The sequence below is a fragment of the Opisthocomus hoazin genome, chromosome 4, assembly GCF_030867145.1.
Source record: "Opisthocomus hoazin isolate bOpiHoa1 chromosome 4, bOpiHoa1.hap1, whole genome shotgun sequence".
NCBI classification, from domain to species: Eukaryota; Metazoa; Chordata; class Aves; order Opisthocomiformes; family Opisthocomidae; genus Opisthocomus; species Opisthocomus hoazin.
In genome coordinates, this window is record NC_134417.1 from 65,517,883 (window position 1) to 65,536,245 (window position 18,363).

At 38.2% G+C, this 18,363-nt stretch overlaps 1 protein-coding gene across 14 annotated transcripts in view; it reads left to right on the top strand.

The window, feature by feature from the left end:
* Nucleotides 1–17,805, top strand: part of ICA1 (islet cell autoantigen 1) — a 78,852-nt gene extending 61,047 nt beyond the window's left edge. For 7 of the 14 annotated variants that reach the window (XM_075419277.1, XM_075419284.1, XM_075419274.1 and 4 more), the window contains 7 exons: nucleotides 1,812–1,861; nucleotides 4,641–4,706; nucleotides 5,448–5,510; nucleotides 5,630–5,671; nucleotides 9,600–9,881; nucleotides 15,009–15,104; nucleotides 16,875–17,804. In XM_075419277.1, the coding sequence (XP_075275392.1) occupies nucleotides 1,812–1,861; nucleotides 4,641–4,706; nucleotides 5,448–5,510; nucleotides 5,630–5,671; nucleotides 9,600–9,881; nucleotides 15,009–15,104; nucleotides 16,875–16,996 (721 nt within the window). In that variant the 3' untranslated portion in view covers nucleotides 16,997–17,804. Of the gene's footprint in view, nucleotides 1–1,811; nucleotides 1,862–4,640; nucleotides 4,707–5,447; nucleotides 5,511–5,629; nucleotides 5,672–9,599; nucleotides 9,882–15,008; nucleotides 15,105–16,874 lie in introns of all 14 variants that reach the window. The other 7 variants (XM_075419270.1, XM_075419271.1, XM_075419272.1 and 4 more) reach the window with 7 other exon arrangements.
* Nucleotides 17,806–18,363: the final 558 nt, after the last annotated feature.

An 18,363-nucleotide genomic window follows, 5' to 3' on the forward strand; every position in this document is an offset into this window, starting at 1 on the left:
GTTTTTCATCTTTCCTAGCCTTCTCTTTATTTTTTCAGCTTTTGCTTCAGTTTTTCTTTAATGAAAAGAAATGGTAAACAACTACACATGGCAGAAGATACGAGCATTGTATTTCTCCCTTCAGCAGCATCTCCTTTCACCTGGGAATAGGATATGGATTCCCGATTGCTTTGAGCAGCGATTAGTTTTTGTAATGTATACAGCATCAGTTAGTAACCCAATGAAGCAGTAGGTACTTAGTAAAAAGTGCATCTGAGAGAGCTGATGCTATCAAGGTTTGAGTTACCTGTAGCTCTGAGGTGAGAGAGACTTATGAATGGGCTGCTGTGGGGAGAGGAGAACAGGAGAACGAGATGTGATCCCTCCCCAACGGGACCATCAGGATTCAGTTGTGAGGAGATGCAATGCTGATATAATCCTGCTGCCACCTGTTGTTTTGACTGTCCCTGGTTAAATGTAGTACCCAGCAAAGGATCAGTTGTCAAAAAGCGGAGAACAGCTTGACTGATAATTAGTGGATTTTGCTTGGCTATTTATAATAACGGATTTTTAAAGAGTTCAGTTTTCCAGTCTTTTTACTTGTTTAGATTCAGAACTACTGACCAAAACCAGTCTATAAATTGGTCAGATTTGGTGCTAACCGGATTAGAAAGGACTTGGCCAAGTACCATTTGGCAGGTGGTTGTCTCCACAGCGGTTCCTTGAATCTGCTGCATCTCATGTGACACCAATAAAGAATGTCAGAAACAATTGTTTTCCCCATTATTGAATATAAAATTCTAGAATGAATGCATAATTTATGCAAGATGTGTGCTTTTGCGCCTAGCAGCAAATACATCAGATGCCATGTCATGGTTGTACTTGTTTTTATCTATAGATTATATTTTCCCTTGTCTGTCATAAAACTGAGGGGAAAAAAAGTCTCGGCATTTTGCTATCTAAAACAAACCATAACAAAATATCTAAGATTCTAGAAGAATTACAAAAACAAAGCTTTTAAAATCCTCGTGAACTTTCCATTCACAGTAAACATTCATTATAGTAGTGTTTGGCCCGAATCTAATTTTCCTCTGCTCCCCACAAGCCTGTCCTCAAGAGCAGGGGAGGTGGCTCCTCTGTCCTGTCACTAGAGGGTAGGAGGAATGTGCCTATACAGTCCTCTTCACCACCACACCAGACTTGTGGCTGCTTCATTGCCTACTGGTTGAAAGGCTTTACGCAAAATGATAGCAGTTAGAAAGTATGTATTCTTCCTTGAAGAGATTACCTTTGTATAAGAATTGCATGTAAACCACAGCTTTTTTTTCTGTCAAGAGCTTTTTCATCAACATAGCTCATTGGCTTTTTTAAAAATCTGCTGACATGGGACAAAACTCACTTGACTGTTGATTTTTAATTAGTTGCTGTTAAAAAGAGAAATGCACAGTGGTTTAGTTTTGTGTTTTGGTGGGGCTTTTTATTTTTTGAACAGTTGTACCTCCTTCATGATAGTTAGGAAAGAGCAAATCTGGAAAAGCAGACTATGCTGTACTTTTAATTACAGAGATTTATTTGGATTAAAAATGGAAGGATGGTAGTTTTTGATAGTTGGTCTTCAATCTAGTTTTGATTTTCAACAGACTTCCACCAGTGAAACAATAAAAGTTAACAACAGACCAGCATATGCATCAAATGCAAGGGTTCAGCTGAATTAGTGTTTATTTGTTATTGATACTATTCTGTAATGAAGTGACCAAAAAGAGAAAAGTGTACTATTATTCTATAGCCTTAGAATTATTTTCTCATTTTTTTTCTTACTCTTTCAAATTAAGGTTGATTTCATTAGATGAGGAGAGCCATTCCAAGGAATCAAACTATTCAGGTATTTTATTTCATGTTATCATAACATGTGCTGTAATACATGCTTTTTTTTCATTTTTGTTTATTTCACATATGTTCAGCTTCACCCAGCAAATCCCTACAAATGCATAAAACTTAAGGCCAGGAAGATCTGTTACACTGAATATCTTCTGTCCCACTGCATTTCACTCAGTTACTCTCAGATCGGTCAAGCTTGTCTTCCAAAGCGTAATTCTTACATTGGGCATGTCTTCAAGGAAAGGGTCTGCAGGGCAGTAGGTGTCGAGACAAGGTAAATATGCCACTTAGCTTGCTAGTTTGTTCCAGTGATTAAACATGTACTCTGTTAAAAATTTAATTAATTCAGTGGAACTTCTGCCCAAAAGCTAGGCAAAATCGTATTCAGCTGCTGCGAATGACCCGATGGGTCATTACCCAGTGGCAGAGCCAGGCTCTAACTGGAAGTGCACAGAGAAAGAATGGGAGGCAATGGACACAAGTGACAGGAAGGAAAATTCTGATCACATACTAGGAAAAGAAGTGTTTATGGTGAGGGTGGTGAAGTGCTGGAAAAAGTGCCTGAAGGCACTGTGGAATCTTTATCCCTGGAGATCTTAGAGACTTGACAGGACATGTCCCTGGGAAACCTGATCTAACTTCATAGCTGGCTCTACTCTGACAAGGGGCTTGGACAAGATGACCCCCAGAGGTCCTTCCAGCCTAAATAATGCCATGGCTTATAATATATCTTTTTCTACTAAATTAATGGTGAATCATTTTAATATGTGGTATTTTATCCTCTGTGAAGATACTTAAAAGGTGCTACATTAAAATCAAGACTCCTCTCAAATCTTCATTTTTATAGGCTAACCATATTGATGTCTTGAAGACATCTTCTCTACTCCTTTAGTTTTGAAGCTTTTGTTCTCATTCCACTTTACAACATTCCTTTTAAAATGTGAAATATGTAACCGGACAAGACATTTAGGGTTGGTGTCTCCTGTCATGTTTCTACAAGGTAAAATGACATTCCTGTTTCTATATCCAAAAACAGTATCTCATTTTGCTGCAACATCAGGTTTGGTATTTATCAAGACTCAGTTCCTTTTGGTCACAGCTTTCCAGGACTCGTTCCTCCTTTCTGCAGCATGGCTTATATTCCTTATTGCTGGAGATACAACTTACCACTTAGCCGTATTAAATCCTCTCAGCTCTGACTACAGAAACTGAATGACTGGTCTGAATGACCACCTCCAATAGTCTGTTAGTTGTTTGCACACTTTGTGTTTACTTCCAGATGACTGCTAAAGCCATTGAATAGTGATGGATATAACACTAAATCTTGCAGATCTAAACTAGAAACACTTCTATGTTGCAATTATTTCTCCTAACAACTGTTTTTTGACATCTGTTAGTTGTCACATTCCTAATCCATTCAATATGTTCATTACAGATATTGTGCAGTGCTAACTTTTTAGCTGGAAGGCTATGCACTGCAAAGTCAAGTTGTTTCTAAACAAATACCTTTACCAAAGAAAGCTTATAGTTTCATCGAAGAATGAAATTAGTTGGTTTTTTTTAACTAGGTCTGCTTTCCATAAAATCACCTTTTATTACAGGAGTATTTATTATACTCATATTATTTTGCTGAATCCCATACTGAATGGGATTCAGTTAATGTTTTCCCTAGGAGTAATGGTGAGCTACCACCCCATAGTTACCTACAATTACTTGAGTCACCCTGTTAATTATTGTTGTTGTTTGGGTGTTTTTTGTAATGATGACACAATATTAGGACTTTTTCAGTGTTTTGAAGTTGCACCCATTTGGCAATTAATTAGATCAGATATCTCTTTGATGAGATATTTTAATATTCTTGGATGCAAAATCTGACTTATATTTTCTTAGCAGATGTTTTCTAGAATCTCAGTTACTCATGGACTGTAAAATATTTCACCATCATCTATAATATAAAAACCTTGTCCCATCTCTTTCTCCATAGCCCCTAAAAGGAACTGAAATATTTTGGAATACTTCTGTCTGCTCTGCTAAACTTTTCCATCTCCATGCACTAGTGGGTCTGTGCCATTGCTAAGATTTTTTTCTTTTTTCCTTAAAGTACTCTGTACATACTGAAGCAATACAAATGTGCTGCTATGAGTGATGGAGCTGTGTTTCTTGTTAGTTTTCTTCACCAACTATTTCTACTTTGTAACTTCCAATTTTTTATCATTGCTCTGCATTTTCCCTTAATATACTATGGGTGTTTTTAAGATTGGCTCCATCATGTTTACCACTGAACTAAGGCAGGCTGTCAGCAACAGCTGTACTTTTTTTCAATACGGAATTGTAGCTATCCATATCCCACCTTTCATGAACTTCTCTTTCTTTTTTTTTTTCCCCCCTCTGCCAGTCAGTTTAGGGTTGGGATTTTCCCCTCTGGCTTTGTGTATTGTCCTTGTATGGAAGCATCATGTATATTTGTCCATGTGTGTTTATGCCTTTCCTATCTATATAGAGTGTAATCAGATGTGATCATGGGACCAGCTGATTGTAGTGCTGGTAGCACATTTCTGTCATTGTCCTAGCAAAGCCTTATTAAAAGCCTTGTTAAAATAGTATGATTCAAACAGCAAGCTGTTCTGTTTTGTTTAGTTCTGAACACAACTTGAAGTCTCTCTTGAAAGGGTTTGGCTTTCAACTTTTATTCCCCTATGAGAATTTTATTTCTCCTTTGCAGCCTCAAGTTTGAGGCTTCCAGTTCTGGCAATACTGTGACTGACCCCTTCATTTGCCTTTAGAGCTACAGGTGTTTAGAAGACAGATTTCGTCAACAATTAATGGGGAGAGAAAGGCCTGTTCAGCAGGTAACTCATCCCTCCTGTTTTACTACATATCTTAAAGGGGAGTAATCACCTGAGGGAGGTGTCTTTCTCTTCACTGATAGACAGAATCTAGATGGTTGTTTTGATTCTGTCTAATCTAAGAAACTTGCTCAGAGCTTAAAATAGTGACAGTTGGGGCGTGGTGGTGTTTTTTCACCTCTGATAACCAATAACCCTCAGCTATACATTTTCCCTCCTATTGGTCTTAGCCCATTTGTTTTCCTGCAGAAGAAGAGGTGCTGTTACTTATATCCTGACCCGAGGTGCTCTGGGGAAAGATTCCTTTTCCCCATTTTCAGAGTTGGTGTCATAAGCAAGGACGTATTGTCAAGGAAGGCGATTTAGGGAGTGATGAGGTCCTGGCCACTTTGGCGCTCTCTCCTGGCCTGTGTAAGTAGAAGCTTCTAAAAGAAGTGTCTCTACTTCTGGAGGACAGCAGAGACCTGTCTGATTCTTGCAGCTGCCTCAGCTGGGTGTGCTCAGCCTGGAGATGGGCTGGTGTGGCAGGTGCTGATTCAAAGGAAGATTTCCCCCAGGTTATTATTTGGAAATTTGCCTCACTTCTTAGGAATGCTTATATCTTGGATCCTTCATCCATTATGACTAGGTTCATTTTAAACATGAATACCAACAACCGCTGCATGTTGATCTTACAGTGACATTGTTTGTAAGCATGGTCTTGTGCCAAGTGCAATTTGACATGTTTATGGATCTTAATTACAGCTGACGATGGCAAGGATGTCATATCCACATTACAAGGAAAGTGTAACCACAAGCAGAGCTCAGGTGAAGAGACTTAAGGAAACTACCTTTAGATGTGTACATGCTGGTTGTCGGTGTGCTGCAGATCTTCCTTTGTTGCTTTTGTTTTTTGTTTTTTCTTTTTTTTTTTCCCCTGCTCTTAGGTGCCATAGATGACTTATTAGACCTACAACCTGAAGAAAATGGTATGAAACACTTATGCATGTCTATTTCGTTTGCTTTTCAATTACAGGCACCAAGTATAATTTTAATCTTAGATCTTAATTGTTTTCATAATCTGAAAGGTTGAATGCAGTTATTCAGCTGCAGTACTTAAACAGTGTTAAAAGGAACTCAACTTCATAAACATGCAGAGGCACTCTTCCTGATGTTATAATATGAAGTAAACCTTACTGGGGGTAAAACGTATTGTCACAGGTGATTGAAGGTTAGGTATACCAGACTATGTCGCATTCGCCCCACTGAAGTATGTTCCACTGTAAACCTTACCCCTCCCATAACATTTCACAAACTTTTCTTTTGGGTTCTTTAGCTGTTGTATCACAACCCTTGGAAATACACTAGTAACTGCAAGATTTTTGTATCTGAAATGTATGCATCTGAAACAGACTATTTAGTCCTCTTGAAACCGTGTAAGAACTGGTGGCTTCTTTCAATCAGACAGTTAATTAAATCTGCTGTGCTGTTCTCATCTACACATGAGAAAGCAGTCTTTCATTCCAGGCTCTACTCCTATCCTTATGCTTTTGTTACATCAGTGGCAGCTCAAGCGGACACGCTGTTTTATTCTAAAGGGTACTGTTTTACCATGTAACATATTAAAGATCAGGCCAAAAGTTTGATACTGAGTTTTTATAAGCTGTAGGAGTCTTGCATATAGTTTTTCATTTACTTTTCACTCATTTATGAAGAATGAGTAAAAAAAACCTCAACAACAGCAAAAACAACTGTGGCAAGTCAAAAAGCAAGTGGTAAAGCGGCGAAGAAAAAAAACCCCTTTGTGCAGCTTAGTCAGTCAGACTGAGAGCGTTATTTGGGGTATTTAAGGCACTGCCTTCATGGTGGGTAAGGAAGAGAGCATTTACAAACACCTTGACTTTGGATTTGCCACACAGGCAGTCTCTTGCGCTGTGGGGAAATGACTCATGTGGGGAATCACCCATGAAGGCAGAAACAGGGAAAGTTCCTCAGCTGCCTGTGCAGAAGCAGCCCAAATCTGTGGATAGATAAGGTAGTGATGACTTCTTTCCTGTGGTTAATAAAAAAGGTCAGTGCGTGTCTGAGAGTGGCCTCTTTTCTGCTGGTTTTCTCCTTACTCAGTTCCATTCTTTGCTGGACCTTCTTAGTGGAGATACAGATAATGCATACAATTATTGGTCATACAAGTTTAGCTATGTCATTTAGAAGTCTCTTTTTTTTTTTTCCTTAGTCAAATAGTTAAATCAGTATGAAAGCAGTTGTGGCATGGCTACGTCAGATAAGGATGGTTATGTTAATGTTACTATATCAGCCCTTTATCCTAATTTTACACACTAGCTTGCTTTAGGCTGATGTATATTGTATAATTTTAAGAGCAGCAGTATAGTTAGAAGTACACTTTTGTGTGTGTTTCAGAAGGATGTCTTTATCCTCTGTTTCCGATCATGTATGGTTGTAAATAATTTTAGTTTCTCTTCACATTTAATTTTTTTAAATACCAGCAAAATGAGGCATGTTTGCAAAGTTATATGAGCATTGCTAGAGGCTTGTTCAAAGAACAGGAAAAAATAATATTGTGACATTGTTTTTTCAGTGTTTTATTGGGAGTTTGGGGTTTTTTTCATGGACATTTATAAGGTTAGGGGCAACATGCAGACAGAAGAGGGATTTTGGTTGTGAAAATGGGCGGTGAAAACAAAGCAACAGGATAAGAAGTTACAGAAGGTTTACGGGTGAGGTGAGAAAGTCCGTATCATTCTAGTAATCTAGCAGAGAAACCACGAGTAATATCTTGATAAGCAACACTGGTTTCAAGATAACCTTTATTGCAAACAAGGGTAGAGCTTACTGCTGCTTCCTCAAGACAGCCTGAGCGTACGCACCACCCTATCCTCCCCTGCCCCGGGTGCGTTGTCCCCGCAGGAAGATCAGAAAGACTGCTGAGACAAGAAATGTGTCGCTTCTCTGATGTCTGGTGGTCATATGCACTACAGCAAGACCTAACTGCTCTTCAGATGTGAAGCTACGCGTTGTACTTTCTCCCCCAGTAAAAATGGGACTAGTGCACTGGGATACCCAGGTGAAGTAGAGCTTTGCTCTGAGCTGTGTTGCTGCAAAGCCTTTGTTCCATTATAGCAAATGTGATTTGTGGTTAGGTGCAGTGTTGGCGGTATGCCTTAGCAGATCTGTTACTAATGATGCTCTCTTTGCATCTCCCCCTGCAAGCCTTCCAAGTTCATGCAGGGGCCTCCTGAAAGCAGCTTTGCAATGGTGGTGCTCTGTAGAGATCAGAGTTCTTAAGTGCCTTTGAAATAGCAGGTATCTGTCCCCTACAGAAGGATTTACCCCTCTGTCTCGCCTGCTCAATAGCTAGAGGCTTGGGGAATTGTAGGTGCTTGGACAATGTTAACATTCTTTGGTGTTTATCTGAAGATGGGAAAGCAGCCTGAAAATTCATGAGAACAAATTGTTTTCTATGGTATTTTAGTTGTAGTCTAGTGGGAACATCAGGAGAATTGATGTGTCTGGAATGTTTCTATTTCTAATTTTTTAGGCCCTGTCAGGGAGTACACATAAAAAAAGTGAATTAGAAAGGATCTGAATCTCAGAACTGACTTCAGTAATGAATAAAATCCTTATATTACATGTTGGTTTATTTGTTTCTCAGTACGTAGGTGTGTATGCTAACTCATCAGCCTATTTTAAAACACAGTTTTGTGCTTTTTTCCTCTTCTGACTCAACTTCTGCTATTTCATTATAAATTATTACAGCTACTAAATGGGAACTTTCCCAAGAAGGCTGTTGCATTTAAATAAAATGGCCTGTTGCAATCGCTTTGCTACTGTCAATCTTTTATCCCAGCCCAAAAGGGTTAAAATTGTGTTTGCAAATTGCGTGTAACTTGGTGAGCTCAGCTGATCCATCCGAACTTTGGAAAACTGAAGTTGCTTCTGTGCCTTACCACAAGTTTGAAACAAATGTCATGAAGATAAACTGATCTGGGTTTCAGTAACGTAACATTATCGACCTTGTTAACCACCGTTTTTGTCCTGTGCGTATTCTGACAGTGGAGCTCTAAATGTTTCCAAGTAAAATAACATTTGGGGTTCCTTGATAGTTCTTTCACTCTCCAAATATTTTGTAAGCTAGAGAAAATGATTACGTCCTGGTTACAAGCTTCATGTATTTTATATAACTATTTAACATTTCTAAAATAGGAAAAAATTGGTTTTGAGGAGTAATGGCTCAAGTGATCTAAATGCTTCTTCAGCTGCAGTTCTGGTACTAGAAAAACTAGAGAGGGGAATCAGAAAGAAAGTGGCCCCGGTTATTTCTCAGCAGCCTAAGAGAGGAAAAAAATTTACTACAACATTGAACAGTGCAGAAATCTCACTCTGTGTAGAGTAACCTATTCTCACAGGGAAATACCCCAATAATTAAAGCGTTGGTCAGAACGTCATAAAGGTCATCTTAAATATGTTCTCACAAAATTTTAGAATAATCCCCAACTCTCATTTGTTATCTATTTATACCAATTTGATTTTTTGACAGTTTTAGATAATGATTCAAAAGCAACATAAAAGTAGTCTTCTCCAACGTTTTAAATATTAGACTAATGATTTTGATGTGGTGTTTAGTAGAGTTTTAAGCGTACTTGTAGTATTGTTTTTAATGAGAAATGAGTCTTCACCAGCTGTGAGGTTATCTAAGATAACCAAGGAATTATTTGTTGCATAAACCACAAGCCCAGATGTCCAAGAGACCTGGGTCTAAAAGAGAAAACAGCAAATAATCACACAAAAATATTCCATCTCACTTAACATAAAAAACATTGATTGCATGTTTTAAAAGGTTTCTCCTTTTCTTTCTTTGTCTAAAAAATTATTTATCTTGACTCTCTTGTTCTGAGACAGCTTCAAAGGATCAGTTTGTGAGGTCTTTGGAGTCAGAAGCTGGTGATAAGGATGACATGGTATTACTGAATGAGATCCTCAACGCTTCCTCGCTGGACGAGGGGGAATTCAGCAAAGAGTGGACAGCTGTTTTTGGACAGGTTGCACTTGCTGATCTCACCATGAACTCTTCAGGTGGAGATGTGGAGAACACTTCATCATCTGTGGCACCACCACCATCAGGCTTCTTACCTTCACAGCTCTTAGACCAAAACATGAATGACTTGCAGTCGTCTTTACATGGTGAGAGCTCATCTTGTTCAGTTAGCATTTTGGTTTTAGGTTTTAGAGTATGGTTTTCTGCTGTTCAGAAGTATAGTGACAGCTTATGTTGTGCCATAGCTGCAGAAACTCTTGAAGTCAAAGTAGAGTGTGGCCTGGACAAAAACATGTGAGTAGCATAGTTGTTTTTCTAGCACGGCTCATTCAGTGTTTGTGAACAAAGTACCTTAAAACCTGAAGTCAAAATTACTGTCTTGAATATTTTCATTGAGCTTCCTCAATGTTCTGTAGGCCTTTGAGACAATTTTTTTCTGTAACAGAAAATCTGTTGAGTGGGTTTTACTGTTTAAATCACAATTGCTGTCTCTGTTAAGGGATCAAAGAACCAAAAATTATTACTGTATTTTGTTTGGGAATACTATTTTTAAACAATATAGTGAAAATCTATTGCATTCATTCATTTTCTTTTTTTTCTTCAATGCATCCCATACTGTTGCACATAGGGATATGGGTTGTCTCATCCTAGGAACAATACAGGTGGATTCCTCATGTACACAGGTTATCTACTGATGCAACTCTTTCTCTCCCCTTTCTTCTGTGCAGTTCATTTTCTTGGCTTTTCCAAGCTGCTGCTGGGGGGAGAGTAAAGGAAAGAGGGGCACTAGGGCAGAGATTTCCTGCTGCTGCTTTGGCCTTGAGGAAGGGAGGGAGGAAGGCACACTGGTGGTAACCAGCCAACAGCAACTACCTTTGTCCTCCGCACAGTCTGTCTAGATTTCTCCCAGGGCTTTGCAGACTGAAGGAGGAGCTTGCCTTTTTGGCCTCTGTCTGTCCCAAGTCATTTAAATCTCATTTGGGGAAGAGTGATGTAGGAAAGACTAGCAGACCGATTCGTCCTGAAGCCTACTTCTTGGAATCCATGCAACTGGTGCAATTATACATGATGTAAAATGACCCATGACATTTTGACAAGAATAAGAAAGTCAAATTTACCTTATAATTAATACAGTTACCACCACCATCCCTAAAGCAAGATATTTGGGTTCAGTGACTTCAATGCTTAAATGGAAACTGGGGGAGTGACATTTGCAATGATGCACAGTTTTAGATGTATTTTTGTGTTGAGGTACATGCATATATGAGTATGATTGATAGAGTGAAGAGGGACTGGAAGAGTGTAGGATTTGACCTCATAAAATAAGAGCTGAAAAATCATGAGGTTTAGTCATTGCATTGTCAAATTAAACAGTTTGTGACCAGAAGTAGACATGGTATCTATTGAAAGTGGAAAAAGGAACAATGAAAAACACCTTTGTTGATACAGAGACATAAACAGATTTTAAGCAAATTATTGAAAATAGCAACAGAAATATTATGGGATTGATTTTTTTCAGCATTTTTATGCATTTTAAATGCAAACATGTTTTTGAAGGAAAAATATCTTTGAGGTGTCAATGGCAAACAGGGCTGGGTGTCCTTTCTGAGGCTGTTGTTATATCCTCTTTGCACAAGACACTGGCATTGGCTGTGCTGTTAGCACTTCAGAATCAGAACTCTGGTATGTTGCATTCAAGGAGATCTAGAAATGGAAAATCCATTCCAGTCAACATGGTATCCCAAAATCTTTTTGAATAAGAAAAAGAATAAATATGTATTGAAAGAATAAAATATGTTGATGTTTTCAAATGGATTTCCAAGGTTCTGGAAGAGATCATGATAGCTGATTTACTAGCATTTGAAAAGTCACAGTTAATCAGCTGAATTATTGTATCTGATAACAGCATGGTCCCAGCTGACTCTAGTTGCCAGGTAAAATGCACTATTTAACTTTTATGGGCTATTTTTCTTTTTAAGTTTGTTGTTATTTTTTAACAGAAGGTGAAATTCTGTCCATTTTATATCTTGCAAAATCTCAACTTTAATCTTAAAATGTGTTTCATTTCACAGCACTTCTTTCACGACCTTGTCAATGAACTTGGAAACAGAGACTTTTTTTAAAAAACAAAATACTAACGGCAGTATAAACATCTAAACATACAAGTTGAAAATACTGGAATATATAAATTACGGATATTTTTACCAAGGATTTGTGATACACGTCCTACACTTTTTTTGCCCTGACTGGTAGGATTGCTTAGTAATTATTCCGTGTGAGGTGCTACACTGCAGCCTCAGTGTTGCATACTTCCTGTGTGAATTTGCCCGTAAGACCATAAAGATTCTTAAAACTCACATGCTTAACTTTAAGCACATTAACTTTTCTATTAACTTCAGTGGGATTACTTACTTATTTTACGTTAAGCACACTCATAAATCTTTGGGGCTTTGTTTTCTCTCTGCCTCAGATCTTAATCTGTAAAACAGGCACAATGCTATGCAGGTTATAAACTGTTACGGTCAGGAATTCCCAGCTCAGAGTTTTCTCTGGCTGTATTTATAGGCACGATCTAGCACAATGGGACTTTGAATTGCTATGGGACTACCAGGTGCTGGTTTAAAATATATCTAAATGTGTATATATTAGAAACAAAGCATGCTCCCAACAAATCTTTTAGATTCCCCTCCAGATACAGCTTTGTAGTTTGGTTCCCTTTCCACTTTTTCACAGAGAGCATTGGCTTTCTCTTTCAGGACGTTTATGGCCTCATTTACTTACTTATTCTTACGACTAAGGGCTTCTCTTTGAGTTACCTACATGTGCATATATTCCAGTTGGTAAGAAAATGTGCAGCTTACCGTTTCCATTTCTAAATTTAATTGTGGTAACGTTTGTGAAGATGCTAGCTGAAAAGTAAGCTGTTTGGTTTCCTTGCTGTGTCAGCGATCATCTTTTGCCTAGTCACGTAACAAAGCCATCCTGTGAACAGGCAAACCGGAACAGCCTTAGGACCAACAACTGCTTTCAGATTGATAGATGGCAGTTTGTTGTCGAAAGGAAAAGTTGTTCTCTGTAGCTCACTGTGAGTGGATACTAAAAGTAGAATTCATGAAAGTATTCAATAAAAATCCTGTGTCGGTCTTTCCCAATACCTTCATAGATGCATATGTAAGTCTGTTATGAAAGCATCACACATTTTGTGGAGCATTTCTGGTTGGATGTTTTTGTTGCTGTTGTTAGGTTCTTTTTGTTTTCTAAGTGGTACTCGAGCTACCTGCATTTTAATGAACAGGGAACCAGACCATAGCATCTCTCACAGACGTGCTGCTTTCCAAGCCTTAGTCCAGGCACTCAAAAGGAGGGCTCCAAAGGAGTTAACTGCTCTGTGGTGTTTCGCTCTGTGGTCTGACAGTCGCATCAGTGCAAACGAACATCAGTGAGGTCTCAGGGAGCCAACTCCTGATCTCACTGAAGTCAGTGGGACTTGCACAGGAAGTTTCCAGGCAGCGCTCCCATTCCTTTTCTATGAAATTAGGATTTGGCCCTGTTTGCTCGACCTACTCAATTTATCCGTTGCTATCCATTGACATCTTAGAACACTTTCTCGCAATACATCTCCAACCAGCCGAAAGCATTACAGTTTTCTGTAGTTGTGTATAATGTCCTCTGCCGTTCTTCTCTTTTGTAACACAAGCAGAGAAAATGCCTGGAAAAGTATGTCATTCTGAAGTATTAATTCCACACTTTTTATTATTTATGATTCAAATTTGCTTATTTGAAAGATTAAACTCTAAATCTCATTTTCAGGGGGCACAGGCTAGCTCATAAGCTTTTATCACCGTTGCCTAGAACAAACATATGTGAGCCCTCTGCATCCATATTTTTAAGAAGTTTTTGGTTTGTTTCCTTAGAGATATAGAGGATGTTTGTGGCTTTAAATTTCCATCCCAATTCACGTGTTTTTATAGAAACACTCTTCTTGCCTCCTTCTGATAACACAGCTTGCACTTCAGAACTTTTATAGTCCACAGACGACTATCAGAGAGTGATGAGAATAATCTGTTAGAGAGAGGAAGGGTTTAAGACTTACATGGCTGTTACAGTAACTGTCAGGACAATGGGTACCATGTCTGTCAGGGGTCTCAAAAGAGGAGAAAGCAGGGGGAGGAGGGACAAAGAGAGCAGAAGAGGATGTGAGAGCATGAACTTGTAGAAAAAAAGAGACTGAATAAGGAAATGCTGGCTGTGTGCACAGGCAAATATCCTAAATATCCTGTTTGTGATACTGAAGAATTACATATCTAGACCCCTGAGATGGACTGATAATTGATCAGGCAACACGTAAAGGAGGTATCATTGAAATTAGAAATACAACCTTCAGTCCTCTAAATGGGATAAAGCATAAGAATTTAAATATCTTAAGCCAGGGACAAAAATGCTCTATTTTTTCCTAATATGTTTCCATGGTACAGCACCCCTAGTTCATTTTGCCAGCCTAGTTCATCTGGCCTCATTAACTGTATTTATCATTACTCTTTTGTGGCTGTGGAATATGCGTGTAAGAATAAAAAATTGTGAATACCCAGTTTCAGTTTTTCCTGCGTAGTACTCTCCCTGCTGAGAAAATCCTTTCAAATGAAGGAACAAAAAAATACTCCATTAAAACCTAGTTTTAAGTTAATACAAAGTAGGGCATCTTAAATTTAATTCTTCAAAGTGTTTTCTAATAAATTCTTTTTTTTCAGATTTAATAATTTCAAAATTAATTTAAAAATCTAGCGTCTCTAAATATTTTTTTTCTGGAACAGTTGATGAAATTAAAGTCTTCGGAACTATAAAAGTAAAGAAAGGTGGAAAAAATGTTTAGTATGTGTGATATTTTTGCCCAAATGTAAATGATATTCTTTTCCCTACAGCAATGCTTGACTTGATTACTGTACCGGCCTTTCTGTGAACAAGTATTAACTGTGATTGGGTGAAAGAAACAAGAACAAATCTTTTTTAGCCAGGGTAAATGTTTGAAAAGGGTACATTTGCCTGAATCTGGAGATGATGAAACTGATCCGCAGATACTCTCTTCTCAAGGATGTTGCTTGTCTGCAGCATCTGACTGCTGATATCTTGTGTACGAGGAAAGATACGAACGGCCATAACCATAAACATAATATTCTGCTCCGTCATCTATGTGAGCATTATGCTGCCAGACAGTGGGATGTTTGAGTTAACAGAGTAATTCTCCATGCTAATGCTCCTGTATTATTGAATTTTAGGATGGGCAGCTAACAGTGTGGGCCCACCATCTGTACCACAGCCAGCACAGAAACCGAACAGCCTGAATGTGAATGCTAGCAAGACGCCTGTGAAAGGTAATACGGTCGTGTATTTTTTCAGTTACTTTGCTTTTCCTTTTTAGCTGTGCTCTTGTATCTTTCCAGTCTTCTCAGTTACTCTATCATAATAAAACCTATTTTTGTAGTAGTTACATGTCAGGAATCATGTGCTCACTAATGAATTACTCTGTTTCAGCATTGATTATGTGTATGATATGTGTGTATGTTTTTGGTAGGCTTCAGTGCTAGTAGTATGTCAAAAGAGTAATTTATAATGAAGGGGCTGAAACTATGGTTTCTGTTACTACTTCAGTTTTGAGTCAGACAGAATAGCATCTGCATGCACTTTGTCTAAGCTAAACAGTGTTTTGAAGTTCTAGGAGGACATTGTGGCTAAAATACAGGCTACTGATAAGGCAAAAGAGCCCTAATTGCAAATTTTGTTGGTAACTTCATATCAGTAATCATCAGTATGAAACTTAACTCACTTCTTGCAACTGAGCCAAGAGTGCATAGTCCTGCCGTTTAATGAGACAAAGCCCCACTGATTTTGACTAGAGTTTTCTGGGTAAGTGAACCAGAAATATGTTGAATTCTTATTGCCAGTTTCTAGCCTATTCTGTGCATTCACATTCACACAGAAGCTACGTCAAAGATGTTCATACAGAAGAAAGAGGAGATGTGTATTCCTTCCCCTGCCTCTTGGGATTCAAAGACTGACATGTTTCAGTCCAGCAGAAAAAGAGGGTTAAGATGTTTTGGAAACTGTTTTGGAAATGAGTGTGATGCCACAGCTACAGCACCTTCACCAGAAAAATGAACAGCCTTCAGCTACTTTAAAATCTGTTTATTAAAGTGGCAGATACTCCAGCCTCAGAGACACCAAGATGAAAGCCATACCAGGCAGAGCCTATTTTGTCCATAAATTCCTTGTGTCACAAAGAATGCTTTTATGTGACGTTTTCTCTCTGAGTGGAAGAGTACATCTTATTTCACGATCAATATAATACATGTTAATCATAGGGTCACAAAGAACAAAGCAAGCAGTGAAGTACTTTATAGCCGCCAAAGTCACCTCCTCTTTAACTTGAACATCTGCCCCTTTGGAATAACAGACAGCAGGAGACCTTTGTGACATCTGTATGTTGATGTAGACACAGAGATGCACTAGTCCAGCTGCAGTTGGAACATATTACTGGTTCATATTTTTTAATCATCAAAAAATATACACTAATACTAGAAGCTGTACTTGGGACTGGCTATCAAGTGTACCTCCCCTCTCTCCAGCCAATACCTTCCCATTAAAACTTCATTCCAGATGAGTGATGACCTTGTGTGGCCATATACAAGGGCAACAGAACAGTCACATGAACTGGATTTAGGCAAAGGAATTTAGTCCTGTAAGAGCGGTTGAAAGTAAAATTTGCCTTCACTTTCCTTTTACTTTTTTGCAAGCATGCAGGTGCACACACAAGTAAAACACCTTTCATGAAACAAAGCTAGACAGAGCGAGATTGTTTCTATTTATAATGAAAGTGATCCTGTACTTGTTGTGGCAGGCGCCATATAAAATACACGGGCAGACAGATGTAAAACATTCATTCTTACTAAAGTCCCATATTCTGTTAAAGGTAGTGTTTTAAAATGCCATCACTTGTTCCCATTTTCTTGTCAGAAGTGCCCTTAGTAATAAATTAAACAATAGCATGGCATTTGTTTGACCTCAGTCAAACATTCAGTCAGTTTTGTTTCAAAATAGCTGACAAGTCTGTACTTTACTTTTTTCCTTTTTTTTTTTTTTTCCAGAACCCACAAAGAATCCTAGAGACTTGACTGCCTGGTTCAGTCTCTTTGCTGACCTTGACCCGTTATCCAATCCTGATGCTGTTGGGAAAACTGATAAAGAACATGAATTGCTTAATGCATGAGTCAGCTGCCTATGGTAACTCACATTCTTCCATTCATCCACACTATTCTGGGTTTTAAAAAAAAATAAATGAAAATTAGTATGCTGTTGTGAAACTATAAAGTATGTGCCATGATAATAAAACTAAAGGGAATTAATCCCCTTTTATATAGGTACAGTTATTTGCTCTTGTTTTGTATAAAGAATTCGCATTTATTTTCTATGTGGATTTACAAAAATGAGGTTAAGAATTAGGGCAGATTTCTTGCCAAATTAGATTATCTGTTGAAACACTGTCTTTGCCTGAGGTGATGCGGAGCTAACACTGGAGTGAAATACAAATTGCAAACCTATTTTTTTATGATGTTTCTTGAGCAAATAAAAAAAAAATCATGTAACTGAGGAGGCTGCATGAGTCAAACATCTATCATGTATATGATATATATATGACTGCTATGTTAAGACGTCAACTAAATTTGTTTCGTTAGTACTCACAGTGAAAAACCTGTGCTGGGGCTAATTATTGAAGAAGTACATTTGGGTCTGTGCAGCCATGGAAATTGTGCCCTTTCTGATTTAACTTATTAGACAAACTGCACTACGTACACAGAAGTCATGCCCAGCAGGCTTCATTTCTGAGGTTTTTCTCCATTGCACCAACAGAATTTGCACCTGTTTGCAGAAGTTTCTTGCAACTGACGCTTTACCATGCCTTCAAAACACTCGTATTTCTGTTTGGAGTTTTTTTCGTCCGATTTATTTCTGAAGCATGTGTTATTTTGAGCTTGTTGTGACATTAACTCTTTAATAAAATGATTTTGACAAAAAAGACCTTTTATTCCCACTGGAATGCTGGTGTGCTGCTGAATCGGTACGTAACAAGTAAAGAAGATAAAACATATGACCAGTTTTTAGTCAGTACCTAATAATTAATATCATTACCTTGCGCTGTTTCTGAAGAGTAGTCCAGTAGGACAGTAAGAAAATTTGAACTCAGTCGGTGTCCCTTTGGCTCCCTGTTCTCCCTTCTACAGCAGAGGAAGGTAAAAAGGATGTGGCAGCAGCTGCTTGAGACTAAGTTCTGCATATGTGCTCTCTGTACTGTATCAGACCTGCTTTGCAATTTATTGTATTTGGCCTTTTTTAATTCAGTTAATTTTCCTTTTACGTTGGTGAAGTTTTTCACTACCCGTTAAAAGTACGCTCAGTTAGTTAATCCTTCCCTCATGGTCTATTAAATAACTAAGTACCTGCATTTGAAACCTGAAAATGACTATATAAATATGGAAGTTAACTGAAGTGACCTGCTGCTTCTCGAATGCAGCAGAACATCATTTGATGGCCGCACTGAGCAGCATTAATGTGCATTTGATACCTCCTAGCTAAAAA